The sequence below is a fragment of the Alligator mississippiensis genome, chromosome 2 (assembly GCF_030867095.1).
Source record: "Alligator mississippiensis isolate rAllMis1 chromosome 2, rAllMis1, whole genome shotgun sequence".
Classification (NCBI taxonomy): Eukaryota; Metazoa; Chordata; order Crocodylia; family Alligatoridae; genus Alligator; species Alligator mississippiensis.
Window position 1 is genome coordinate 255,734,896 of NC_081825.1, and position 24,427 is coordinate 255,759,322.

The window sequence follows — 24,427 nt, forward strand, 5'->3', positions numbered from 1 at the left end:
ACAAGGAAGAGCCAAGAGGTAGTCAATGCCCCTGTATTTTTAATAGCTAGCAAATCGCATTTCCCTGGAATGCAGAAGACAAGCTCAAATATCTCATATCTATCCAATCTGGATCAGGAATTTGAACACCTCTTGCCTATATTCCTGAAGAATGGTCACATCATCTACAACAACGCAGTGTAAGGTAGACCCTGCTCCATCTCTCTTATCAAAGCTGCTCTACTTGCCACAAATTAGATAAATAATTGTGGGAACGAGGACTAGAACCCAGGCCTCACCCTTTCATCATTTGGCTACCAAATAGCTCTTGTTCCCTCTGTAGCTGGGCAATTACAGGAAAACAAGGTCACGTGCTCCATTTTTCAGTAATTATTTAAGAAAGAATCATACCAGTTAAATTCCTGAACTTTTTTTTGGCTTCTGCTCTTTCTTCAGCATCAAAATACCACACAGTCATGGCATATCTGTAAAAGAAAGGGAAATTACTTCTTTTTCCCCAATATTTTTAACATGAGGAGAAAATTAAAATTTCTACTTTCAAGAGAGCTAAATGCACTGGTTTATTTATTGTTAAACAGGAACAGATAAATAAAGAACTAATTTGTGTTTGATAACCTAAGCATACAATGATTTGAATTTGTCTACAGAGGTGCTCTTTATATGGGTGTGTGTGTACATGCATAATAAATGTAACCGTATATTATATAATATTACATTAAGAGCATCATAATATATAATATTATGAAAGAGACACAGCACAGGTTCTAATGTATGTTTGTATAGTCTTGTTTGAAGGAAAACAAAGGCAAAAACAGTTTTACCCCACCCTTTTGCCTTTCAATTCTGGGCTGTAGCTATACACTATGGGAGATATTCTAAGTTATGTCAGCTTTGTCTGGGCTGCTTCTGGGGCCAGTGGCAGATGTTCATTTCAAGGTGAGATGGGATCTGATCCACATAGTAGACAGTGTCTTCTGCGATTGGCAGAACATAATTTTGGGATCAGATTCCAATCATGCCCTGGTTTCTAGTGCAAGGTGTGAAGAAATCCCTTCCGCCTGTCCCTGTTTTGTTGTGTTTCTTGTTTAGGCTGTATGCTTTGCTTCTTCCCATTACTGTGTCCAGATCCTTGTTTTAAGGCAGGGGTTTTCAACCTTTTTTAATAAGTGTACCCCTGGTGGCCAGATGTGGAGTGGGGGGGTGGAGTGGGGTACACAGCCAGACTCCATCCCTGCCCACGTGTACCCCCTAGGGCAGGGGTGGGCAGGATGTGGCCCAGGGGCCGGATTTGGCCTGCCAAGCCATTCAATCCAGCCTGCAGGGCCCCTAAAAAAATTGAGAAAATTAATATTTATCTGTCCTGGGCTGCCTGTCATGCAGCCCTTGGGTGGCTTGCTAAAACTCAGTAAGTGGCCCTCTGCCCAAAATAAATGCCCACCCCTGCCCTAGGGCCTTCCCAAGTACCCCTTAAAACAACCCCTGTGTCTTAAAGGTTCCCACCATGGAACCTGTGTGACCAGTTTTGTGGCACTGGTCTTTCCACCAAGGGTTGCTGCCAACTTTTAAAAGGATTGGTTTACATCAGCAGTGTTCAGAGGATACTTGTTTCTGCTTGGAACCAGGTGATGAAGTCAGAAAAGTTATTTAATGGCCAGGTCACCCAACCTGGGCGGCTTCCTTCAGCAAGCATTTTGGAAACTTACATTGAAGCATGGGCTTTCAGAATTCTCTGGATATATATGTAAGTAGCTTATCTGAAATTTAGCCAGTAAATTATGGTTATGTATCTTTTAACAAGCGGCTAAAGGGCCAACAAGCCCATTCTGTAAAAACTATCTGTTACAGCATGCCTAGCTGTAAATGCTTACTGGGAGGGGGAAGGGAGGGGAAAGAAACAGGCCTTTTTGCTCCTAGCAGAACATGGCTGATTATTATCTGATTCTGCCCTACCTGAAAACTTCCTGGGTGGCTCCAGGCTATAAGGATCACCCCCTATAATACTGCCAGTGGGTGAAGCACCCCCAAGGTCTGCAGGGACTGTGTAACCCAGGCTGCACAGAGCCCCAAAAGAGACCAGAGCCCGGGTGGTGGCAACAATTACCACAGGCTTGCTGGTGTGCTCTAGGAAGGGGGTTGGCCGGATGTAGGCACCCCAGGGGAGACACCTGAAGCGGGATTTTGGTCAGGCATAGTGAGATGGGTGGCTTAGCGTATTAGCTCTGCCTACTGTCCTGCCACACAGAGGGAGAATAATCCCAGGCTCTCCCTGCACCAGCATGTTGAAAGCTAGGAGCCCAGCACGCAGCTGATTGTCACCTGGGGCCAGGGTCTGGAACAGGCCCCAGTGTGGTTCTCACCAAGCAGATGAGAAGCTGACTCTCAAAACTCTGTGTACAGCAGTTCTGGCTGGGATGCCATGTGTGGGGGATCAGAGACTCCTGGGAGGGGAGCCAAAGGACTTTCTCCCACTGGGAACAATAACCTTCACACCTGCAGGGTTTTTACACATCAGACCCTGGGATTGGGCTGCCACTCCCCAATCCTCAGGTCTCTGTGCCCACTAATGAGTGAAAACTACAAGTGAAACTTGATCTCAGGGTCAGGAGGAAACTCGTTGATCCTAGGGTCCCCAGACATTAGGGATGCCAAAAAAATGCCTGCACAGCTGGACTGCATACATGGTCTTTAAAGGTTGGGGGCACAGTGAGCCTGAGATCAGGGAGATGCTTCTTAATTTGGGGTTTACAGCACCCTTTCTTCTGCCTCCAGAGATTAGGCAGGGGCCTAGGGTCCAAGCACTGGTCCCATCCTCAGCCCACCTGGGGAAGCAGCAGCTGTATCCCAGACTCTGGGGCTGCCCCTTGCCAGATTCCGGCAGCCGCCTCACCCCACACAGGTCAGGGGAGGGGCATGTGCCCACCTGGGCCTCCGCCAGAGTGCATGCAGCAGTGGAAGCCCTGCCCTGAGTGCCTGGATGAGACACCCAGGCTCTGACCCTCCTCCTGCCCGGCAGGGGCCCCACTTACCCAGTGGCAGGGGACACGGGGGGGGGGGGGGGAGGAAATCATCCCACTCACCTGGCACAGCCGCAGTGGCAGGGGGCGTGGCTCAGCCCCGCCACATGTCCTGCAGCTCCTACACCCTGTCGCTCCCTACGTGCATCCCGCTGCTCCCGGTTGTGGAGCCTCTGACAGTCGATCTCAGTCTGAGGTGGGGCTAGCCCCCTCAGACTGAGATCAACTGTCAGGGGCTCCTTGACTGACTAGTTGGTGACCACTGTATTAGACGCTCCCCTTTAGAAACCTCCCCTTTTGAAAAGGTCCCCACTTGTGACCACATCCTAAGCTTGTTTTATGCAGTACCTGCACTGGAAAAATTCTCTCCACACTGGGTCAGTGCTTTTGCCATTTAATCTGCAATATATAATCTAAATAAATATTTAATCTAGAATAACTGTTTTATTGATAAAGTAAATATGCTCTTTTCCTTGGGTATGTAAGTACCGAATATCTTATTTACCTGGTTGCATAGGAAGGTTGAACTTCATGTGGGTTTCTTCGGTCTGACCAGAAAAAGAGTAATCTGTCAAAAATGGGCTCAACATCTGCCACATAGGACTTTCCTTCTGGGAATATCCGAAGTATTCCGCCATGCAACTGAAAGCAGAGGAAAGGTTATTTTTCTACATATGTATACCCATAAGCACATTTAAAAAAAAAACCAAAAAAAACCCCAACTGCAAATGTGGAATAAAAGTTTAGTTCAATACAAAGACAGCACATTACATTGCTGGAAAACTGTGTACTGTATCACTAAAACCAATCTGATTTTCCAAACTCTTCAAAATGATTGAATGTTAATATGTGGTGATAAAGGAAATCCTTCAAGATGAAGAAAATTTGCTTTTGAGAAGCAAGTCCCCCACTAACAGAGACCTGACCTTGTTGCAAAGATGATGAAACTTCTCAAGTTCAGTTTTGTTTCTAAAATTAGTTAAGACTCATAAGAGAAGCAGCATATTTATTCTTTACTGTTGTGAAATAAGATTTCTCTGAACTGCTTACAGTGATTTTGAAGGCCTCTTACTGAAATCTGACTGGAGTTATCTTTTATGTTCTGCAGTATAACATGCATTGGATACAAATCTTTTCCTGTTTCTAAAGTTGTATTAACGTTTCTGTTCATTTTCCCTTTCAATTTCCTGACCGCCTGTGGTCTCTTTAGCCTGATTTCACTCTCAGCTCATCTATCCCTGTTTTCCATCAATCTTATGGGAAAAATTTACATCCCCCACTGGAAATGCAAAGGTGGAAAATCTTTGCAGTATGTAGGGCAAGTCATCTCTCTGCCACTCCTACAAATCAAGTTTACTCAAGTAAATTAGATATTTGTACTTTTTTCCATTTTACTAACTACAATTAACTATTATTCCCAAGATACTGAAGCTAAAGAAGTGTGCTCGTATATCATACAGCATTCTTCAGTGATGGCATCTGTAATATTAAATCACTTTTTTTCGTTTAGTGCACAAAGCTGGTTATCAGTTAAATGGGCAGCTGCTTAATGTGACCAAGACAGGTTAGAGAGAAGGTGACCTTAGTATTATCTGACCAGGTAATAACCTGATAACATGCTGGAAAGTGTTCTAATAATAGAAGCTTAAAGAGAGATTCTGTGATTTTGAGCCCTTATCTTGTTTATAACTTAAAGTATAATAAATCCCCTCTCAAGGCTGAATTCATTGCCTTGCAGTATACAATGAGAATTGAAAACCAGATTTCCCTGCGGTACAAAGAAAGCCAGAGAAGAGGACTAGAGAGGTAGGAAAGCTCTGCTGGTTTCCCCTATGAAGTATACTGCATGGCATTCCTTTGTGGGAAAGGGATTTAGGAAACTGTACTTTCCAGACCCAAGAACCTAGAGATCTGTGGAAAAGGAAGTCTCCAAAGAATTACTGAGGCAAGAGCTCTCTGCTCTTGTCTCACTGATGCCCCACCAGTGTATTCTCCTCTCTCCTGCACTGGCTTTGTAGAGGAAATGCAATGGACATGGAATTTAGTAGGGCACGGTGCCAGAAAATATGGCTAGCCCTGTGCTGCACATCTTCTCACCAAACCTCAGGCACTCAACATAGTGCTCTTATAGAGAGGCATCACCTGGAGTACAGAGGAGATCAGACAATGCTTCAGAAGAGCCTTACTTCTTCTCTGTTCCTAGACGTGCACCCATAGAGAAATGGGACTCCTTCTTACATTCAAACAAAGATGAAGCAAGGACAACAATTTAATCTGCCTCCACAGAACCAGGGCTCTATTTTGCCATTTTAGGCATAATACATATTGCTGCTTCTTTCCCCTGCATTTACAGAGCTAATCATGCTGACCAATCATAAGCCACTGACCACTCATCAGCTCTAAAATGCTGCTGCCTCCTCAGTTCTTGCCCCTAGGCAACCTCCCAATTTGTTCACAAGAAGAGGCCAGACCTGGAGGGAATTCTATGGAAGGAGGTTCTAGTCTCAGAACCAAAAGTCTGCACCTTACATGGTCAACCTTCTCACAAGACATATTTAGAGACAAAACACACAGAGTATCCGCACAGTAACGTAACGTGAGGGGTCCACAAAGCATTGAGTTCACTACAGACCCATTACCCAGTGTACACATTGGTATTTTGGTTGACCCATAAAGAAACAAACCACCAGGAGAAGTTCAGCTAGGTGGTAGTGACTAATGATAGCAAAGTCGAAACCAGATAGCTGAAACCTGATAACTGAAAGATAACTGAAACCAAGCATCTGGTGTGCAGCGTTCCCTCTAAGCTGCGGGGTGTGTGAAGCCGCACAGGTGTGTTCATGCCACGCTGCCAGGCACACCTGCACAGCCGCGCACACCAAGCAGCTTAGAGGGAATGCTGCTGGTGGGACAAGGATGCCATAGAATTCTAATTTTCCCATGTTCCCTCTGCCTGACTGATGCAAAGGCAAGAAGGAAATCCGTCCTGAGTAACATTGGCCCAATCCTCAGTTATATCACTCTTGTTCTAAGGGCAGGAGACAAAATGTAGCTGTAAGCTAGGGGTATGCAAAGCGGGCATCATTCAATTCCGATTCGGGGGACAGTGATTCAATTTGTTGATTCGGATCACTGTCCTGATTTGATTTGGCTGAATCCGAATCTGAAGATTCAATTTTGATTTGGAGAATCAGCTATTCGGCCACAGATATAGCTTAATATTTTTTCTACATACCTTGAGGTAGCAGGTACGGCTCGTGAATGTTGAGATGGTGGGGCAGATGCAGCGTTCCATAGGAGCATGGAGGGGCCCCCTGCATGCTCAACAGCAAACCCGGAAGCGGACCAGATGTACTTCTGGTCCATTTCTGGATCCACCACTGAGCACATGGTCCCCCCATCCCCCCCGGGTCAATGATCAGCTGGGGGGGAGGGGGAGGTGCCCCTACAGACCCAGGAGGCAACAGTTACCGAGCCAAGGGGCAGAGGGGATCCTCTGCACGCTTTGCGGCAGACCCAGAAGTGGATCACAGGTGACCCTCTCCCCTCCCCCCCATAGGATGCTCCATCTGCCCCACCATCTCAGCATTCACAAGCCACCTGGTACCTTGAGTTATGTAGGAAAGACATATAAAGCTGTGTCTATGTCCATATTGTCGAATCTCTCCGAATCGAATTAGAGGGTTCCAATTCATTTTGGAGAAATTAATGGGTCTCCCGATTTGATTCAGATTTGGAGATTCAGCCGCCGAATCAGGCCAAATCTCCTCAGAATCGAATAAGCAACCGAAGCTTTGCACAGCCACCTTTCTGCTGTTGGCATTCCAAGGCCCTGCAAGTCCCTGCCTGACCCCAAATAAGCCAGAATAGCAACAAGGTCATGCTCTCACAAGTACATTGGTGAGAGGACTGCAGGTCCTTGACCACCTGGGTGACAGTGATCATTGCCTGCTGGAATTCACCATCCAGTGCAGGGTGTTGAGGACTTATACCAAGACTAAAGCCCCTGACTTCAGAAGGGCCAACTTCAATGAATTTAGGAGATTAGTGGGGGAGGCACTGAGGGCCCAAAAGGTAGAGGAGATGGGAATCCATGAGGGATGGTCGTACCTTAAGGGGATGATCCTCCAGGCTCAGAGTGCGAGAATCCGTGAGAGAAAGAAGGGGGGTAAGAGTGCTCTGAAACCTGCATGGCTCAGCAAAGGCATTTGAGAATGCCTGAGTGCCAAAAGGGAGGCGTACACGCGGTGGAAGAGAGGGGCTATCACCAAGAAGGAATACTCCTCCTAGGCCCGTGAGTGTAGGATGGCCATTAGGAAGGCCAAGGCGGGGGCAGAGCTCAGGCTAGCGACCAGGATTAAGGACAACAAAAAGTCCTTCTTCAAATAAATTGGGAGTAAGAAGCAAGCACCGGGTAATGTAGGGCCCCCGTTAGACTCAAATGGTAATCTTGTGGCTGCGCCAGATGAGAAAGCTGAAATCTTTAACAAGTTATTTGCCTGTTTTCTTGGACAGGGAACAGGACAGCTCTCCCACCACATGTAGGGGCAATCTTGAGGATAGCACTGCCAGGCCTCGGGTCTGCGTAGAAGTAGCTAGGGATCTTCTGGAAGGGCTGGATGTTTTCAAATCTGTGGGCCCCGATACCCTCCACCCACGGGTGTTGAGGGAGCTGGCGGGGGTCATTGCTGTGCCCCTGGCCCAGCTGTACGAGCGATCGTGGTCTACGGGCCAGGTGCCTGGAGACTGGAAAGTAGCTAATGTGGTCCCCATCTATAAGAAAGGGAGGAAGGAGGACCTGGGAAACTATAGGCCCATAAGCCTCACATCGGTCTTGGGGAAAATACTTGAAAAAACCATTAAGGAGCACATCTGTGAGAGGCCAGCAGGGGAGATCATGCCCAGAGGTAATCAACATGGGTTCATCAAAGGCAGGTCCTGCCAGACCAACCTGATGGCCTTTTATGACCAGGTAACTAAATCCCTGGATGATGGTGTCGCCATGGATGTAGTCTTTCTGGACTTTAAGGCCTTTGACACTGTCTCTCACCCCATTCTTATTAATAAACTGAGAGACTATGGCACTGATGCCTACACAGTTGGATGGGTCAAAAATTGGCTGGTGGGGTGCACCCAGAGAGTGGTGGTGGACAGGTTGTACTCGACCTGGCGGGAAGTGAATAGTGGGGTCCCCCAGGGCTCGGTCCTGGGGCCCACACTGTTCAACATCTTCATCAGCGACTTGGACGAGGGGGTGGAAAACACGTTGTCCAAGTTTGCTGATGACACCAAGATGTGGGGAGAGGTAGGCATGCTTGAAGGGAGAGAGAGGCTGCAATTAGACTTAGACAGACTATAGAGGTGGGCGGATAGTAATAGGATGGGCTTCAATGTAGATAAATGCAGGGTGCTGCACCTGGGGAGAAGGAATCCACAGTATACATACAAGCTGGGGAGCTCCCCCCTTGTGAGCACAGAGGCGGAAAGGGATCTTGGAGTCATTATTGACTCCAAGATGAACATGAGCCGCCAATGCCAGACCACAGCCAGCAAAGCCAACCGCACCTTGTCGTGCATCCAAAGATGCATCTCAAGCCGGTCCAGAGAGGTGATACTCCCCCTCTACGCGACATTGGTTCGGCCTCAACTGGAGTACTGCGTCCAGTTCTGGGCACCACACTTTAAGAAGGATGTGGCCTGCCTAGAGAGGGTTCAGAGGAGGGCCACCCGCTTGGTGAGAGGGCAGCAGGACAGGCCCTATGAGGAGAGGCTGAGGGACCTGAACCTGTTCAGTCTCAGCAAGCGGAGACAGAGGGGAGATTTGGTGGCTGCCTACAAACTCGTTAGGGGAGATCAGCAGCAAATAGGAAGGGCCCTATTCTCCCCAGCAGCATCTGGGGTGATGAGGAACAATGGCCAGAAGCTGCTAGAGAATAGGTTCAGGTTGGAGACTAGGAGGCACTATTTCACTGTCAAGGTAGCTAGGATCTGGAACCAACTTCCTAGGGAAGTGGTCCTCGTTCCTACCTTGGGTAAATTAAAAAAGAGGTTGGATGAACACCTGTCTGTGGTCATGTGATCCCAGCGTGTGCTCCAACCAGTGGCGGGGGGTTAGACTAGATGATCTATTCAGGTCCCTTCTGACCCCTAACTACTATGAAACTAAAAAACTCTCAACCTCTATCCTATTTGTCCCTTGTACTAGAGGCCTATACAGGCCTACACATGGCAGAAAGGGTCCCCTACACAATACAGCCTTATGGGAGCTTTATGCCACACTGACACAGAACAAGTTTAGTGCAATTGGGAATCAGTCCTGGAATGCCTGTCTTACGGTTGCAGAAATGTGAGAGATCATATAAAATGTCTGCCACCTCCCAGATTTCCAGCAAAGTCATGAAAAAACAGATCCACATCCCTGATATTTCTAGAGTAAAAAGCTATTAAAAAAAAGTTTTGTGCCCTCTTTTTACAATCACAGAGGAGAGGGAAGACGGGACTACTTTTTTGTTTGTTTGTTTGTTTTTTAACAGATCCTTTGTGGTAGGTCAATCCAAAGGATAACGGGCCCAAAACATGACCATCATTTTTGATAAAACTGAAGCTGGTCTTATCTGTTTGCTCTTTAGCGAGTGTGGCTTCAAGTATTTCATTACTCTTTTCACTAAATGTAGATAGTAGCACCTTGCTACTTATGAGAAATTCTACAACAGCACACAAGTATGTGTGTGGGACAGAAGGAAAAAGAGCCAAAGCAAAAATATATTTCAGGCTTCCAAAAGGTTGCTATAAACAGCATGAAAATAAACATAAATGATGAAGGGACAGTCCTTTTAACTAGTGGTTCAAGAGTTCAAAGTTATTAACATTAAGTGTAAAAAAATAACCGATAGCTATGACAGTATGTTTCTGGAGTTCCGCCTCCATTGGTCCACATACCTTCGAGTCCCAGTTTTTATTCAGGTAGTATATGCAAGTGATACAGCGCCCATCACCATTTGGGTTGTCCACATGACGAACATATCCGGTTCCATTCCCAGGGTAGCAGGCTACCATAGCCTAAATGAAAAAATAGAAATATCTATCAGCTTCATTTTCCAACGCCTTTTATTTTTAAAACTTTGCTGTTAACCTGATCTGAGTTTAGATTTGAAATTTTTCAGACCGTAGAGCCAAGGATTCTAGTCAATTCAAGAGGAATTTTCACACAAGTTTCTTTCCCTAAATAATCCTGTATGAAATACTATACACGTAATGCTGTCAATGTTTAAGAGCGCACAGACTAAAAGAAGAAAAAATTTTGACTATGGAAAGGCACAAGTGTACTATTAATTTTCAAGCCAGGTAACTTTCAACTGCTGCTTGGTGTTCAAGAGAGAGTTTCGATACAGGTTTGTTAGGATCTTTAACGTTATTCTCAGTCATCATAAAACTACAGTTGCAGGTCACAGTGAAGGCAGACAGACAATCTCAAAATACAGAAGTTATGCCTTACCCCATCCTCCAAGTTTCTACTACATTTGTCTCTTGCCTGAACACCTTATTCTATTGAAAATTCAGGTTTGCCAGGAAGCAGGGGAGCCATGAAGCAAAATCCACAGAAACCTGCAAATCTTTCATGCTGTGTTTGCACAAGGCAGTACGTGTTTGATCTCACTGACTGAGCCACAGAAGCAACCAGCATTTTTTTCAAAAGCACACTGCTTTCTTTGATCATCTTCAAACCTGCCAACATGACCATTTATTTCATGATTTCTTTAATTTCATCTTTAATGGCAAGATAGATCAACAGAAAACCAAATATAAATTACTCCAAACCACAAGACCGGAGATAACAAGGGAGAATGCCTGCCAAGCACTTAAAAGAGCTTCTTCACAGCACATGCACATTTAACCTCAGGTCATACCAGTAAAATTCTATCAGTAGACAAGGGGGCTGGATGAGTCAATACATTGTTGATGGGCTACCCAATCTCTCTAAGACACTAGTTTGAACCTGCAGAGGGGCACTAGTGACAGTCCACTTGGGCTGTTTCTATTAGTGTTCTCCCTCCCTCTAAATCCCCCGCCCCATTGCTTATAATACTGAAGGTGCACAGATAACATCCTTAATCTAGTTAGAACTAGTAATAATAGCAGTGAAGATGGAGCAGCGTGAACAACAGCACATGCTAGTGAGCAGCGTAAATACACAAAATCCCTGGATGCACATTGTCTAGTTACTAGCTGCATTGCCATATCTTCACCACTAACATTAAGCTGCAGAAGTGTGCTAGGCCAAGCTACGAGTACACCATTATATTGTTGTGCAGACATGTCTACTGGAAACAAAAGTTGCTATCAAGCTGTACAACAAATGTTTCCGATTTGTTGTTATTTAGGCCAATGGTCTGTTTCCACAAGGGTGTGCCGTTTATGCAAACAGCTGTGAAATACAGCTGCACAAATACAATTTTATATTTTAAACACTACAATAATTCACTCTCTTTCTTGTTTCCTCTCCTTACATGTAAATCCAGGGAGAATGGCACCTGTTGCTTGTAGCAAGTCATTACCAAGTCATTACGGGAACCATTTTAGAATCTGTTTTCCCTTTCTGACCCTTCTGGCCAACCTACAAAGTAAAGAGTCTTTAGAGGTGGTCAATACCTTACAGTCCCCCACAAAGTAGCAGTCAGAACACATGCACACCTGGGTGTCTTTTGGAAGTTCTGTGCAATTCAACTTCATCAGCTGTGTCAAAAGAGAGCAAAGTATATGCTGGGAAAAGCATCAAATGCTGTTGGTAAAAGTTGTTATCAAGCCACTATCAAAATGGTAAAAGGTGTGAAGCTGCTGAGCCAATAAGGTTTGTGCCACCTCTCAAAGCAGTAGTACTACTCTGCACAGTGATCAACAGTTTCAATACATACAGTTATCAATGAATGAGAAGCACCAACAATAATGAACTTTATTGTGGAGCAACAGGCAACCTCTGCAGTTCCTTGTTCTGTCTAATTTACTAGTTAAACTGATGGACCATCTCCCAAGCCAAGTACAGACATCACACTTTTACCAACTGGTATAAGTAGCCAGAAACCAGTCTATACTTATAACAGAACAGAAGTTCGGCACACAAAACTGGTTTAAAAATGGCAGAACCTGGTCTAAGTTTTGCTTCCCCACCAAAAGGGGGAGGAGGGGTGTTTGCTACTGATTAAACTATCCTGCTTACAGAAAAATGTACAACTTAGATTGATTCTGCCTCAGGCTTTTTGAATGTCTGTTCCTGGCACCAATTACCATCTTCCTCAGTGTCCTTACTTAGGGAGCATCACTAAATTATTTCTACGCTATACTCTGTTAGCAAAAAAGAAAGGGTAGTGTTGTGACCAAGCAGCTTGAGTCTGGACTTGAGTTCTGGCAGCAACATGATGTAGTGTAGAGCAGGCCCAGACTGGAACAAGATCCCCTGAGATCACTGTATCTGTAGGATAGACATGTATAGGAGCAAGGTCTACCTTGCTAGGGGAAGGATTAATACCATCTTTTGTACCTTAGAGCCAATAAATTATGGAACTAAGACTCTTTGATTGAAAACAAGGGGTTAAGATAATATTGTGGCTCTGGAAGGCAAAGGAAAGCTCTCTCTAGAAGGTACATTAAGGCTCAAAAACTCAAAATATAATTTAGGTACCTGACTAGGATTGAAATCTATAACTATGAGTCAGGATCTTCTCAGGCCCCCTCAAATAATATACTCTGAAAACAAACATGCTTTTATTTTTAAAAAAGCACCAATACATTTTCATTTTTACGCTTGAGACGCACAGTATCCTGAGAGATAAAAGAGTAGAACAATTACCAGGCACTGATTATGTTACCTATACTGTTAAAGACTAATTTTCCAGTTACAGCAGACTCTGGAGCAAAAAAGCAGAAATGAAATATCCTTTTTCCTGGCACTGGTAATATTTGAATGAAACCTTAAACAATGAAGGGAAATCATTGAGGTCGTCCTAGAGCCTGTTGAAATTATATCAAGTTTTATCAGAGTGCTGGCTGGAGCAGCTCCAGGGTAGATCAAGTGGGCCTCAGCAGGGCTTCCAGCTGTTAGCACTACTTTGGGATTCATTCAAAAGCAAACAAGAAACAGGAGATGAGCTGAGTGACCCAGACTTAATTTAGGTAATTGGTAAACATTGGTATTTGCCAGTTTTGCACTTGGGCTTGCTGCAAAACTTGGAGACTGGATAACATTAACAAAATTGCTATCTTTTAGCTAGGTGAGCAGACAGCATGTCAATCAGTTTTGCTACTTCTGCACTTTGAATGTTCTGTCAAAGACAATACACTCCTACAGCATAACCGCTCTCCCCACTGGCCAATTTGGCTATAAAAATAACTAACAAACCAAATCTGGCAATGGGAAGTAGGACTGTGCTTTATTGTTTTATAGAAACAAAATCAGCAGCAACCACTGTGAGTTGGCTCAGCTTCCCACTGCAAATGCACAGAGCACATCTCAGCTGATGTCCTCATTTTATTACAAGTAGGTCAGCAGGTGAATCTTTTTTACTAGCTTTAACTTGGTGGAGGCAAAAAAAAAAAAAAATACTATAGTCTAATACTGCAAATTAAAAACATTCATACACATGCACCAATTTTCACATTAATTTATGGTTGTCAGCTGGACTACCTTTAAGCTAAATAGTTTAAGACCTAAAAATCCTGTTTATAATTAACTATTAGAGTTATCTGGCGTGACTGGTTTCCTTTCTGTCCAAGGTTTCTACTTAACAGCACTGCAAAACTTGGAAAACGTGAAGGAAATAATGAACGCTTTCATTTTTGCATTGTCACTCTGAGACCTTAGGTTCCCAAGAGGGCGTAAACCAGCCACCAGTTAAATAAGTAGTTATTACTACCCACAGCAAAGAACCAGGAATTGTCAATGAACTGTGTTGTGTAAGAGATTTGCAAAAAAAGTTCTATTGTTATTACATTTAAAATATGTTATATTTTACTTTACAAGGGGAAGAATTCTGCAAACCTTTAAGATTTGTAAGAAAATGCAAATTAAGTCTGGCAAGTTTAAAAATAAACATTTAAAATATTTTATTTAAATATAAAATATTCAAATAGATAATTTAAATAAATAATTTTAAATTATTTAAAAATAAATAGCTAGAGACAACACCCATCCCGCCTTTAATATTTCCACTGTGAGAAAACCAAACAAACATTTCTCTGTGGTTTCCTGTGGGCTACTCCATCTTACATTGTGAGATTATCAGATCTTCCAGTCTAGATGGAGAGAGATGGGCCTGTACTAGAGGAAGGACTATCAAGAAATACCTTGTTGATGCTAAAGGCAGAGGTGACAAGGGGCAGTAGGTGATACTTTCTCTTCTTATTAGTGTTGAACCAGTAGCCTGGTGTGGTGTTTGTAAGGAAGGTAAAGATGACAACGTTTATGATGAGATGCAATACTAGCAAATCACTAGCTATTTTTCCCCCCACTACAGGTCCCAAACTTCTCTCAGAACTGCCGTGTTACTTCCAGTGGTTAGGCAAAATTCTGAGTTGGATAATTATATTTTGTCAGCCTAAATACCCCTGCGGTATAACCTGGATACAGGATTCTCTCTCATTTCCTGCACCAGCCCGTTGAGTAGTGTTGCTGTATATTGCTAAACAGCTGCTATTTTTGATCCCAGGAGACAGTGAAGTTGTGCCTGTATATCAGCTAGTTAAATTCTGAAAGCACTTTGAGATTGTCAGACAAAAAGGTGCTACATAAATACAAAGCAATACTGACATGTGACAGTTCTATGATCACCGTCTCCTCTTCTTTGTCATGAAACAAAGTCAAGATATTAATCAGAATTAATGGTGTTACTTCCCCTGCCCCTATAGCTTTAGGGCATATTTTTACACAACTTCAACTAAATTGGACTCTAATAATATGTGACTTACTATTGCGCACAAAAGGTCGGAAAAAAACCCACACAACTGGAATTTGGGGAATAAGGACCTCTGGGATTCACTTCACTGACTCAGGTATGAGCACGCATTGTACTCAACTTGATTTTAGCTTGTAGACTGCAAATATTCAGTGTATCTAGGAAAAAAAGGCACACAGCATGTTCTACATTAAAAGAACATGAGAAAGCTGACATCTAATGATCAAAGCACAGAGATTCTCAGGCAAGGCTCATCTGACAAAAAGGAACAACATGGTATTTCTTAAATACTTTCTTGTTGCACCCAATTGTGTCCAAGTGTTTTCTACCATATAATTTAGAACAGCTGGGTATAAAATATTCATGGCTGGGATTAAACACTAGTTTGTCTAAATTTATGATAATCAAGCCAAAATGCTTAACTGCCACAGAGACATAATCTAGCCAAACTGGTCTAGTTTAATAGTCTGTATGAAAGAACAAATGGGAAAGAATAGAAGGTATTTCTCCATTTTATTTTTCACATGGCCATTGGAAATATAAATCACAAGCTCCTGTGGGTTAAATCCTGCTTACCTTACTCAGCCTCCCAGTTTCCCTTGACATGAGTGGTAATGTAGCATAAGAAAAGGAGAATTTAGTTTCTTTAACCGTACTCCCTTGCCTCCCATGCGAGCACCTACTAGCTAAAAGGGAAGTTTGGGGAGGATTTGCAAAAAGCCTCAGTTCTATTGTTTAACCAGCTGGTGGAAATCGTACAAGGGGATGGAGAAGGAGTTTTAATGCAAAGCTACTTTCAGAATCTAGTAGGCTGCACAGCTCTCTCAAGACTCCCACTTCCCGAAAACTTTCCCTCTGACCAAAATGGAGGCTATCTGGAAAAAATCCTTAAGGCATCTCTGTGTTAGTGAAATAGGGCAAAAAAAAAAAAAAAAAATCTCTTGTTCCTGTCTACTAAGGTCTAGAAGATGAAACTGCTCTAACAGAGTTCATAAAGGGGCTACTGGCCCAGGCTGCCATTTCCTAAGGAGCTCCTGAATGCCCCCTCTAGATAGCATCCCCCAATAATAGATCAGACTCTTTCACAGTAGACCCCAAATGAGGGCAACTGCCTTAAGAGTTTGCCCCATCTCAAAACAAACAAACAAATCACTGCAGCTGCTGTGCTCAGAATCCACATAAGTCTCTGTTGAAGGTCTGGATAAGTAAGGGTGCCTTGATAAATGAGACTGGGAAAGAACAGCAGGAACCAGTGTTGACAGATGGTAAATCTGTAAAACTCCAAAGAGATACAGGCTGAGGCCAGACTGGTACGATCACTCTTATCTCTGTTTGGTCCTGTCATATTTTACTAACCATTCTGATAATCTGAAGAAAAAGAGGGCAAGATATAGGTGAGACACCCACCCAGAGAAATGACAACACATTTGTTTTCTAACCTTGGGGTTGCCAGTGTCAGGATCAGAATTTTATTATATTGCTCTTTCTGTTGCATAGGAACCACGTCACTTAGCTGTGCAAAGAGCTGTTGAGTTAGTTCCCATTCCTGTTTCCCCTAGCTAGTGGCTTCCTGCCTGAAAGTTTTCTCTTGGATATATATGATTTTGCCCAACTAATCCAGATATTCCAGGAACAGGAAAAAAAAAAAAACACACCTCTTGCCTTTCTGTTTAAACCTGTGCTTTTTGTTCTGCCTTGACCCTTCAGTTATACATACACTGTCATTCCATTGCTGCTTCAAATATGCATAAAATGTACATATCAGAAAAACTTTTGGGAGTGAGCTCAACATTATATTTTAACTGCTCTTATGTTCAGGAAATTATGGTGTGCTGTGGTTTTTTTTAGAAATCCTAACTGTCCTGAATCTGGCAGTTTCTTACCTGTACTCTTCAACTCAGAAGGTAATCATTTGTCATTGTTTTGATTTCCATGTCTGGAAAAGAGAAGGTCTCTGCTAAAGAAGTACTACTTGATGATCCAAAGATGGTTTCTGGTAGTTCCAGCAGTTGATGAAGACATTTGAAAAAAAGGCAGGAATGAAAGACTTCCCAGGAAGCTCTCTACTTGTTGATAATCACCATACCAAATAACTGCAAATGACGTGTGCTAAGCAGTTGCTCAAGAAGTCTTCAATGAGTTCAAATCCAGTTGCATCAGGCAGTTGCAACATAAACTAATGCTGCCTTTAAAAAGTGCTATTGGTGAACAGGATAGGTCTGAAGGAGCTCTTAATAGCAACACACAAATAGACAACAAAATCATGGTTCCTTATGACCTGAATAGCCCTTTTGTTAGGAAGAACAGCTTTACTCAATACTAAACTTTTGCCAACATCATACAGATAGCAAAGTCTGCTTTTCCTTCAGGCTTTTGCAAGCTCTCCAAAGACTGTCAACTGTAAAAACAAGGAGCTGTGACTCAGAAATCAAGTTGCTCCATTTGGCATTGGTGGCAGACCTTTCCAAGTGTAATGGATAGGTAAAATTGGGTTGCTACCAGTGGGGGCCAACCTTTCTGACAGGTGTGCCACAAACTCAACACATGCCCTTCAATTAGCACTAATACCTTTCCCCTGCTCATCTGCTGCTCTTTCCATCTTCTGCCCTGTACTCCCTGCCTCATCTGCTGCTCTGCTTTCTGCTCCTTGTCCTATCTGTCCTGTGCTATCTGTCCCCTCCTCAATTTGCTGGGTGCCACACATGGGCTATCAGTACCATTTGTAACACACATGCTGCAAGCTGGCCACCCTTACACTAAACAAATCAGAAATGAGAGTAATAGTTTTAGTCACAGTTACAGCATTGTCAGTAGATTCCTGTGAACCCAAAATGAAGAGGATAGCATGAAGGAGAGATGATGGTGTCCGAAAGCTACAAGAAAACATAAGGAAGAAAAAGTCTCCTGAGGGGAAGTTGGGCTCTTAAGTTACAGGACTTCAGTAACAGGGAGGTGAGGCTACCTTGAAGGCAACTTCTCCAGCTGATGTTTGGAAAGCATTTTCTGGGAGTGAAATGGTGGTGGTTCTATGCAAAGTTCACTCGTCACTCTTGAACATGCTTTCTGGATTATATTTGCTTTTCAAAAATACAATTGTTGTCATGGCTACCAGACTGCCCTCAAATTGGCTGCTTTTGATCACTTTGCATTTTCAGCAGAAAGTGTGGTCACGCTTCAAGATAGGCTACAGATACAGGCAAACCTAGACAGGCTAGCAAGTTGGGCGGATCAAAATCTGATGAAGTTCAACATTGAGAAATGTAAAGTGCTCCACCTCGGGACAAGCAACCCTCAACACACCTACAGGATTGGCAGCACCAAAATGACCAGCACCACAAATGAAAGGGACCTGGGGGGAATAATAGACCATAGTATGAATATGAGTCAGCAGTGCGATGCTGTAGCCATTAGGGAAAATAATACTCTGGCATGCATCAATCGATGCATCTCCAGCAAAGCCAAGGAAGTGATTCTTCCACTCTACTCAGCACTGGCGAGACCGCAGCTGGAGAGTCCAAAGAAGAGCCACCTGTATTATAAGTCTTAAAAGGCAAGCCATACGAGAAAAGGCTGAGGGATCTGGCATTCTTCATCCTGAGGAAAAGGCAGCTGAGAGGGGACCTAGTAGCTGCTTACCGCTACATCAGGGGAGTACATCAAGAGCTCAGTGAGCAACTGTTCACCAGGGCACCCGAGGGGAAAACTAGGAGTAATGGCCACAAACTCCTGGAAGATCGATTCAGACTCAACATTAGGAAAAACTTCTTCACAGTCAGGGTGTCCAGACTGTGGAATAAGCTCCCTCCAGAGGTGGTGCAATCACCTACTCTGGAAATCTTCAAGAGGAGACTGGACAGTCACCTTGCTGGGGTCACCTGACCCCCAGTTGTCTTTCCTGCTTGGTGCAGGGGGCTGGACCCGATGATCTTCTGAGGTCCTTTCCAGCCCCTTACAATCTATGAATCTATGAAAATGCTGAAGATGGAAGAAATAAAGGAAGTTGATTAGAATACTAGGCAATAGGATTACAGTTTTGCTTCCAAATGAACAGCCTTGTCTCTTCTAATCATTATAAGAATTCATCTCCTCTCTTGTATAAGAAAGGCATGTCTTTTTCATGCACACATTTTTCTAGATGCTGCAATTAACATTTCTCATTGCTCATGCAATTTTTCTACTGTGCTACAATACTGAAAACAGAGAGGATCTTTTAATTATTATCTAATTTAAACTTATCTTCATGCAGAAATCTTATTAATGAGCATTTCTTTTGTGTGCACACAGCAGTCATTTTAGAATAGATACACTTACTATATGTTGAGAGCAGCCATGCCATCACTGTAAGACTGAAATTTAAAAGGCTATTGCCAATTAATTTCTTTCAGTCAGGATATTCAGGTTCAGTCTCCAATTAGCAGATGTAAACATGCTTGGCACATCGACATATCAATAAAAGCTGTTTCGTTTTAGAAAGACCGCCCCTTCACTGCTGAGCTCTGGCTCCTGGCCAGCTGGATGATGGCTTAATGACAGTGCTACGTGCAGAGCGTGACCGTATCAGCAATCAAACACAAACTTTACTCCAGAGTACACTTCACAGAGAAACTGTTGAGGGAAGGAAAAGCATGCTTGCAGTACATATGGGCAACACACTTCTCTTTTCTCATTCTTACTGCAAGCCCCTGCCCCCAGAAATGCACACACTTTCAATTCTTATGTATGTTCTTTTTATTTTGGAAACCAAAAAGCCTGTTTTAAATTGATTTTAGGAATGTTCTTACCTGTATTTTAAGCCTTCCCTCATCATCCAAACACAAACTACTTCACCCACCCCCACTTTTAAAAAATATTTCCCATGAACAAAGCTAAAATAAACTTATTCTGACTGAAGGCACCATAAACATTCAATATGGATGAAGAAAGTCCTGTGTAATGAGCCACCAGAGACACAGTGACTGAGAGCTCAGCCTTGTAGAAAAGCAAATTCATAAATGAGAGCTCATTAAGGAAATCTGTGAAGAAGTTGCCCTTAAGTTTTGGTTTTCAGGGGGGAATTAAGGCATGGTAACCAGCAAATAAATCTTCTTAAAGTTATTTTGTTAAGAGGTCATATATACATATGTATATACAGTAGAGAGATAATTTCATGATGCCTTTAATATTTGATTCTCTAATTCCCTGTCAACCCTTAGATCTTTACAATTCTGCTTTTAATCACCCAGAGGAATATTGACAGGAAGTGTGATATATTAAGCAATACCTTTCCCTTGCAACATTTAAAGTAACTGTTTGTACTTTGAAGCTGTCTGTGAGCACTAATATCAGGGCCAACTCTTCTGACCTAACTTAAAAAGAAATTTAGCCTGGAACTTTGCAAGATCAGGCTCACGTTCCTTTTATTATTAATTTATTCCTAACCTGTGGTCTCAGGGAGAGATGGTAATACTGCCCACAGGACTGCATCAGTTAATGCACACTGTGCTGTATGCATAATGCTCCTCTGAATAGGAGGAATAAAAGCTTCTGGTGGTGAAGCTTTTGGGGCACAAACCGGGAAGAATGGAGGCAAAGGTGTCTGTAACTGAAGCCCTACAGAATTTACAGCGTAAGTAGAGTGTGTGCGGCTCCATTAATCTTGCAGGTTCCTCCGTGTGCTGCTGATTGGTGCAGGGGCCCCACTTGTAGCTCACTCCTGATTGGCAGGGAGGCAAAAAAATGTGTTTTTAAATATGGCACCGTTTTTATCTTCCAATGCCGACTGGCTGAGGCACCCTGGTGACCCCGCTGCTTGCTGCTGACTGACAGCGAGGCAAAAACAGAACCATGTTTAAAACTACATTTTTTGTCTCCCTGCCGATTAGGAGCAAGCCACAAGTGGGACCTCTCCATCAATCGGCGGTGGAGGATGCACAGGGGAACCTGCAAAATTAAGGGAGCTTGCAAGATTAAGGGTGGAGCACACCCTACTTCTGTTATGAATTCGATAGGACCCTATCCATAACCTATCCCCTAGATGCAAAACTGCTGAGGAACCTGGGGCCATTCCAAGCTCCAGCAGCTGCTTCAGGGTTTTGCAGCAGACCAGAATTCATTGCTGAGCTACTGACCCCTGTGCCAAGACAAACCTCTTCTTGCCCCTGTGCTAGGGGTTCTCCCAGGGCAGTTTAAAAAGGTACAGAAGCAAAATAACTTGGTCCTCTGCAACCCAGTTACAGTCCCTATATGCTGTCTAGGTAACTTCAAGAAGTATTGGTATCTCAACAACAGAGACACTACTGAACTCCAGAAGCAGAGAGATGAACGATACTCCAGTGTTTTAATCACAGCAGTACCACCAAATTAAGGCTAATTGATGAGATCAGTTATTACTGCTGTTAACTTTGGAATGACACTAAGCCTACATTTTTGGAAGGCAACTAGCTAACAGTGCATTTATCCCTGCACAGATTGTGTGTAAATGGATATTTATGAAAAAAAATCCATTTATATTACCAAAGATAAATTACCATAACAAATAATTTATGCAATGCTTTAACCAACATGGGGAGTGTGTTAATCTTTCAACTCTAAGGTGTTACATGCACAAAAAAGTTGTCCTGCTGCACTGATACCAGTATCGCTAAATCAGTACAGCACCTCTAACGTGGATGAGGTTATATTAGTATGAATATCCCTGTACTAGAATTGCTTGCACCGCTCCCTCCCCCTCACCCAACATAGGAAAGGAAATAAAACTATTTAAGCATTAAGTATATAGTACCTTTATAATACTACAGATGCATCTAGGCTAAAATTAGATCAGTAAAAGTATATCAGTAAAAAAAAATAGATCAAATGCATCCCCACCCAAAGGTTACACCAATAAAATTATGTGTTGACCTCAACTAAGCAACCCAAGACAATTACCACATTTATCTGAATCCAAGACAACTTTGAATTTAAAACAACCACCAAAAAATTAGATTCTATACATGGAAGTTTGTTATAATTTTCCATGTAGAGAATCTAACTACTGGAGGGTCATCATCTCCCCTCATCTCTGCAGCAGGGAAAGCAATGGCAGGGAGACAAGCAATAGGGAAGAGCAAGCAGCCTTATCCCAGCTGTTATTCCCCACATATACTTTCTCACCCCCCAGGTTCTGTTATGCCCCATGCCTCCATTACGTGGATTCCTGCCACCTCTTCTGACTTCAGGTATTGCATTTTTACTTGGGACTCAATTTTAAAATGAGTCTTTGTTTTCCCCCCATGTTGAATGCAGGGAATAACTAGTTTATCCTGGAATTGAGTAAACAAGGTAACTCGATAAGATCTCAGCATGCAGTCCTATATTTCATAGCTGCAGCTCTCTAAGCGATTCATTAGGTTGTTAATTTTTTTTTTTGTTTTTATTGATGGGAAAATCCAAACCCACGGAAGTTAAGCAGCTGCCCAAATTTTCACTGCATGGCAACGTCAAAGGGCGAGTCCAGACGAGCACACGTGTGCATTTCCCTGGGACAAACAGCAGCAGCACATAGTTGTGTTGCTGCTACTTGTTCCCGGGAAATGCCTGTGCATTCGTGCTCTGGCGTGTGGCAAGTTGACCTGGGTACAGTAAAGGAGGCTGGCCCCAGCAGCCTGTCCTGGGGGACTTCTGAGGCTCCAGCGGTGGCCATTTGGGTGTGTGGAGCCTAACTGGCAACTGGAGTATGGCTCCAGCTGGCCAGGCTCCAGTTTCGGGCAGTATATGCTGCCGCCTCATGCATCACCCTGCTTTTTTTCTGCCATGCGTTTTTTTGACACCAGGATCTCCCAGCTTCAAAGAGACATTAGCAGTGTGGGGAACACTTGCATGTGCTACACATGCAGTTTGTGGCACCGCAGATGGCTCTGTAGCACAAACCACATTCATATGCTCAGCTGGATGCGTCCACAGTTCATATTTGAACCCAGGTTGCCCTATTTTTACCCCTAGTGAGAATTATTCCCTGGAGATGTGCTATCAAGCACTATCAAGCAACAGGGACTGCTGTTCCACAAATGCTGGCTGCTAGCGTTCCCTCTAAGCTGTGTGGTGTGCACGGCCATATAGGCGCACCTGGCAGCGCAGCATGAGTGCGCCTGTGCGGCCGTGCACACCACACAGCTTAGAGGGAACGCTGCTGGCTGCATCTGCTCTAGAAAACAAATTCCTTTCTAATTTAAAAGGCAAAATGGCAGTAGCACTACTAGTGATGCAGCAGCATCTCTATACTAGCCAAATGGTTTCAGGCACCAATTTTTCCTTCCATCCATTCTTGCAACATATTGCTCCACTGCATTGCACTTAGGGGACTTATGCAACAGTTTCCAACGTAGCTTACTGAAGCAGTGGCTTATGGGAGATTCTGAGAGACCAGATTTCAGTGCAGTTCTGCATGACGGCAGGAGTCTGGGGGCACAGCAGGATTGGGGCCTTCAATATGACTGCTCACATGCTTATTTTTAAGCATATGAATATGTGTTTACAGGTTTGGTGCCTTTGATTATAAGCATTTCATGGCAAAAACCATGTCCTACCTACAGGTTTCTAAAACACTTAGTTAGCACAATGCAATCTTTGTGTGACATTGTTGGAGAGCAACTAACAACAACTTGTGTATAGGGCAAGTCATGAAACAGACCAGGCAGCAGCAAATGCACAAATAAACTGAAACAGAGAAGAACAATAACTGTTCTCAAGCCAATTTGAGTTTTAGTTATCTTAGATGCTAGGTGTTAAAAAGCAAAGCCCAACTATTTTTAAAACCAGAGGCACAATTTTAAAACTTACACTGTCCCTTTAAGTCAGTTAGCCATCTAAATATGACTTCAGGAATTTAATGTTAAATGTGCAACCTTGACTCTTTGGTCTTGGATCACTATCAAATGCTTAATTTTAATATCTCTGGCCAGAAGATTGGCATTACTAATTCTCTTCTTCCTCCTCCTGTGAAAAGGAAGTCTGGAAAATATTTAACCACTCAGTGACCTTTTCTGTTGGCCTGGTTCAGAAACCATACACATGCCTCAAAATCATAGTGCAGACAAAGAAAACCAGATGACAAGTTAATCAGTTAAGGAAAGGGAAATACTGGTGAATACTATCAAGTACAGGGTTGTCAATATATCCTGGGAGACCCGGTTCTATTTATATACACCATGTGACAGACAAATGAACGACATACATTAGCATTAGGACATACCATAATGTTCACACTACAGCCACTCTCCACTCTGCCGTTAAGCCCCTTCTTTAAATTAAGTTTTATTAGGTTGCCTACAGCTACTATACAGCTAAAAAACAGCCAGGCTGGAGAGTATTTAATTTTATATAATATATAGGTTTTTTGTCTCCGTCTCCCCAACCTCTAAGCTCTGCAGCTTCATGTGTTGTTTTCTTGGACCCCAGGCCTGCAATGACCCCAATTCTGCACGGATGGACCTCTGGTCCCACAGAGCCCTA

General features: G+C 43.4%; 1 protein-coding gene across 1 annotated transcript in view; it reads right to left on the reverse strand.

Moving 5' to 3' along the window:
* EGLN3 (egl-9 family hypoxia inducible factor 3) overlaps positions 1 to 24,427 on the reverse strand; it is a 44,715-nt gene that overhangs the window by 5,158 nt on the left and 15,130 nt on the right. The window contains exons 2-4 of the mRNA XM_006259578.4: positions 9,954 to 10,073; positions 3,520 to 3,656; positions 391 to 464 (exon numbers count right to left, since the gene is read on the reverse strand). Coding sequence (XP_006259640.2) covers positions 391 to 464; positions 3,520 to 3,656; positions 9,954 to 10,073 — 331 coding nt within the window. The remainder of the gene's footprint in view (positions 1 to 390; positions 465 to 3,519; positions 3,657 to 9,953; positions 10,074 to 24,427) is intronic.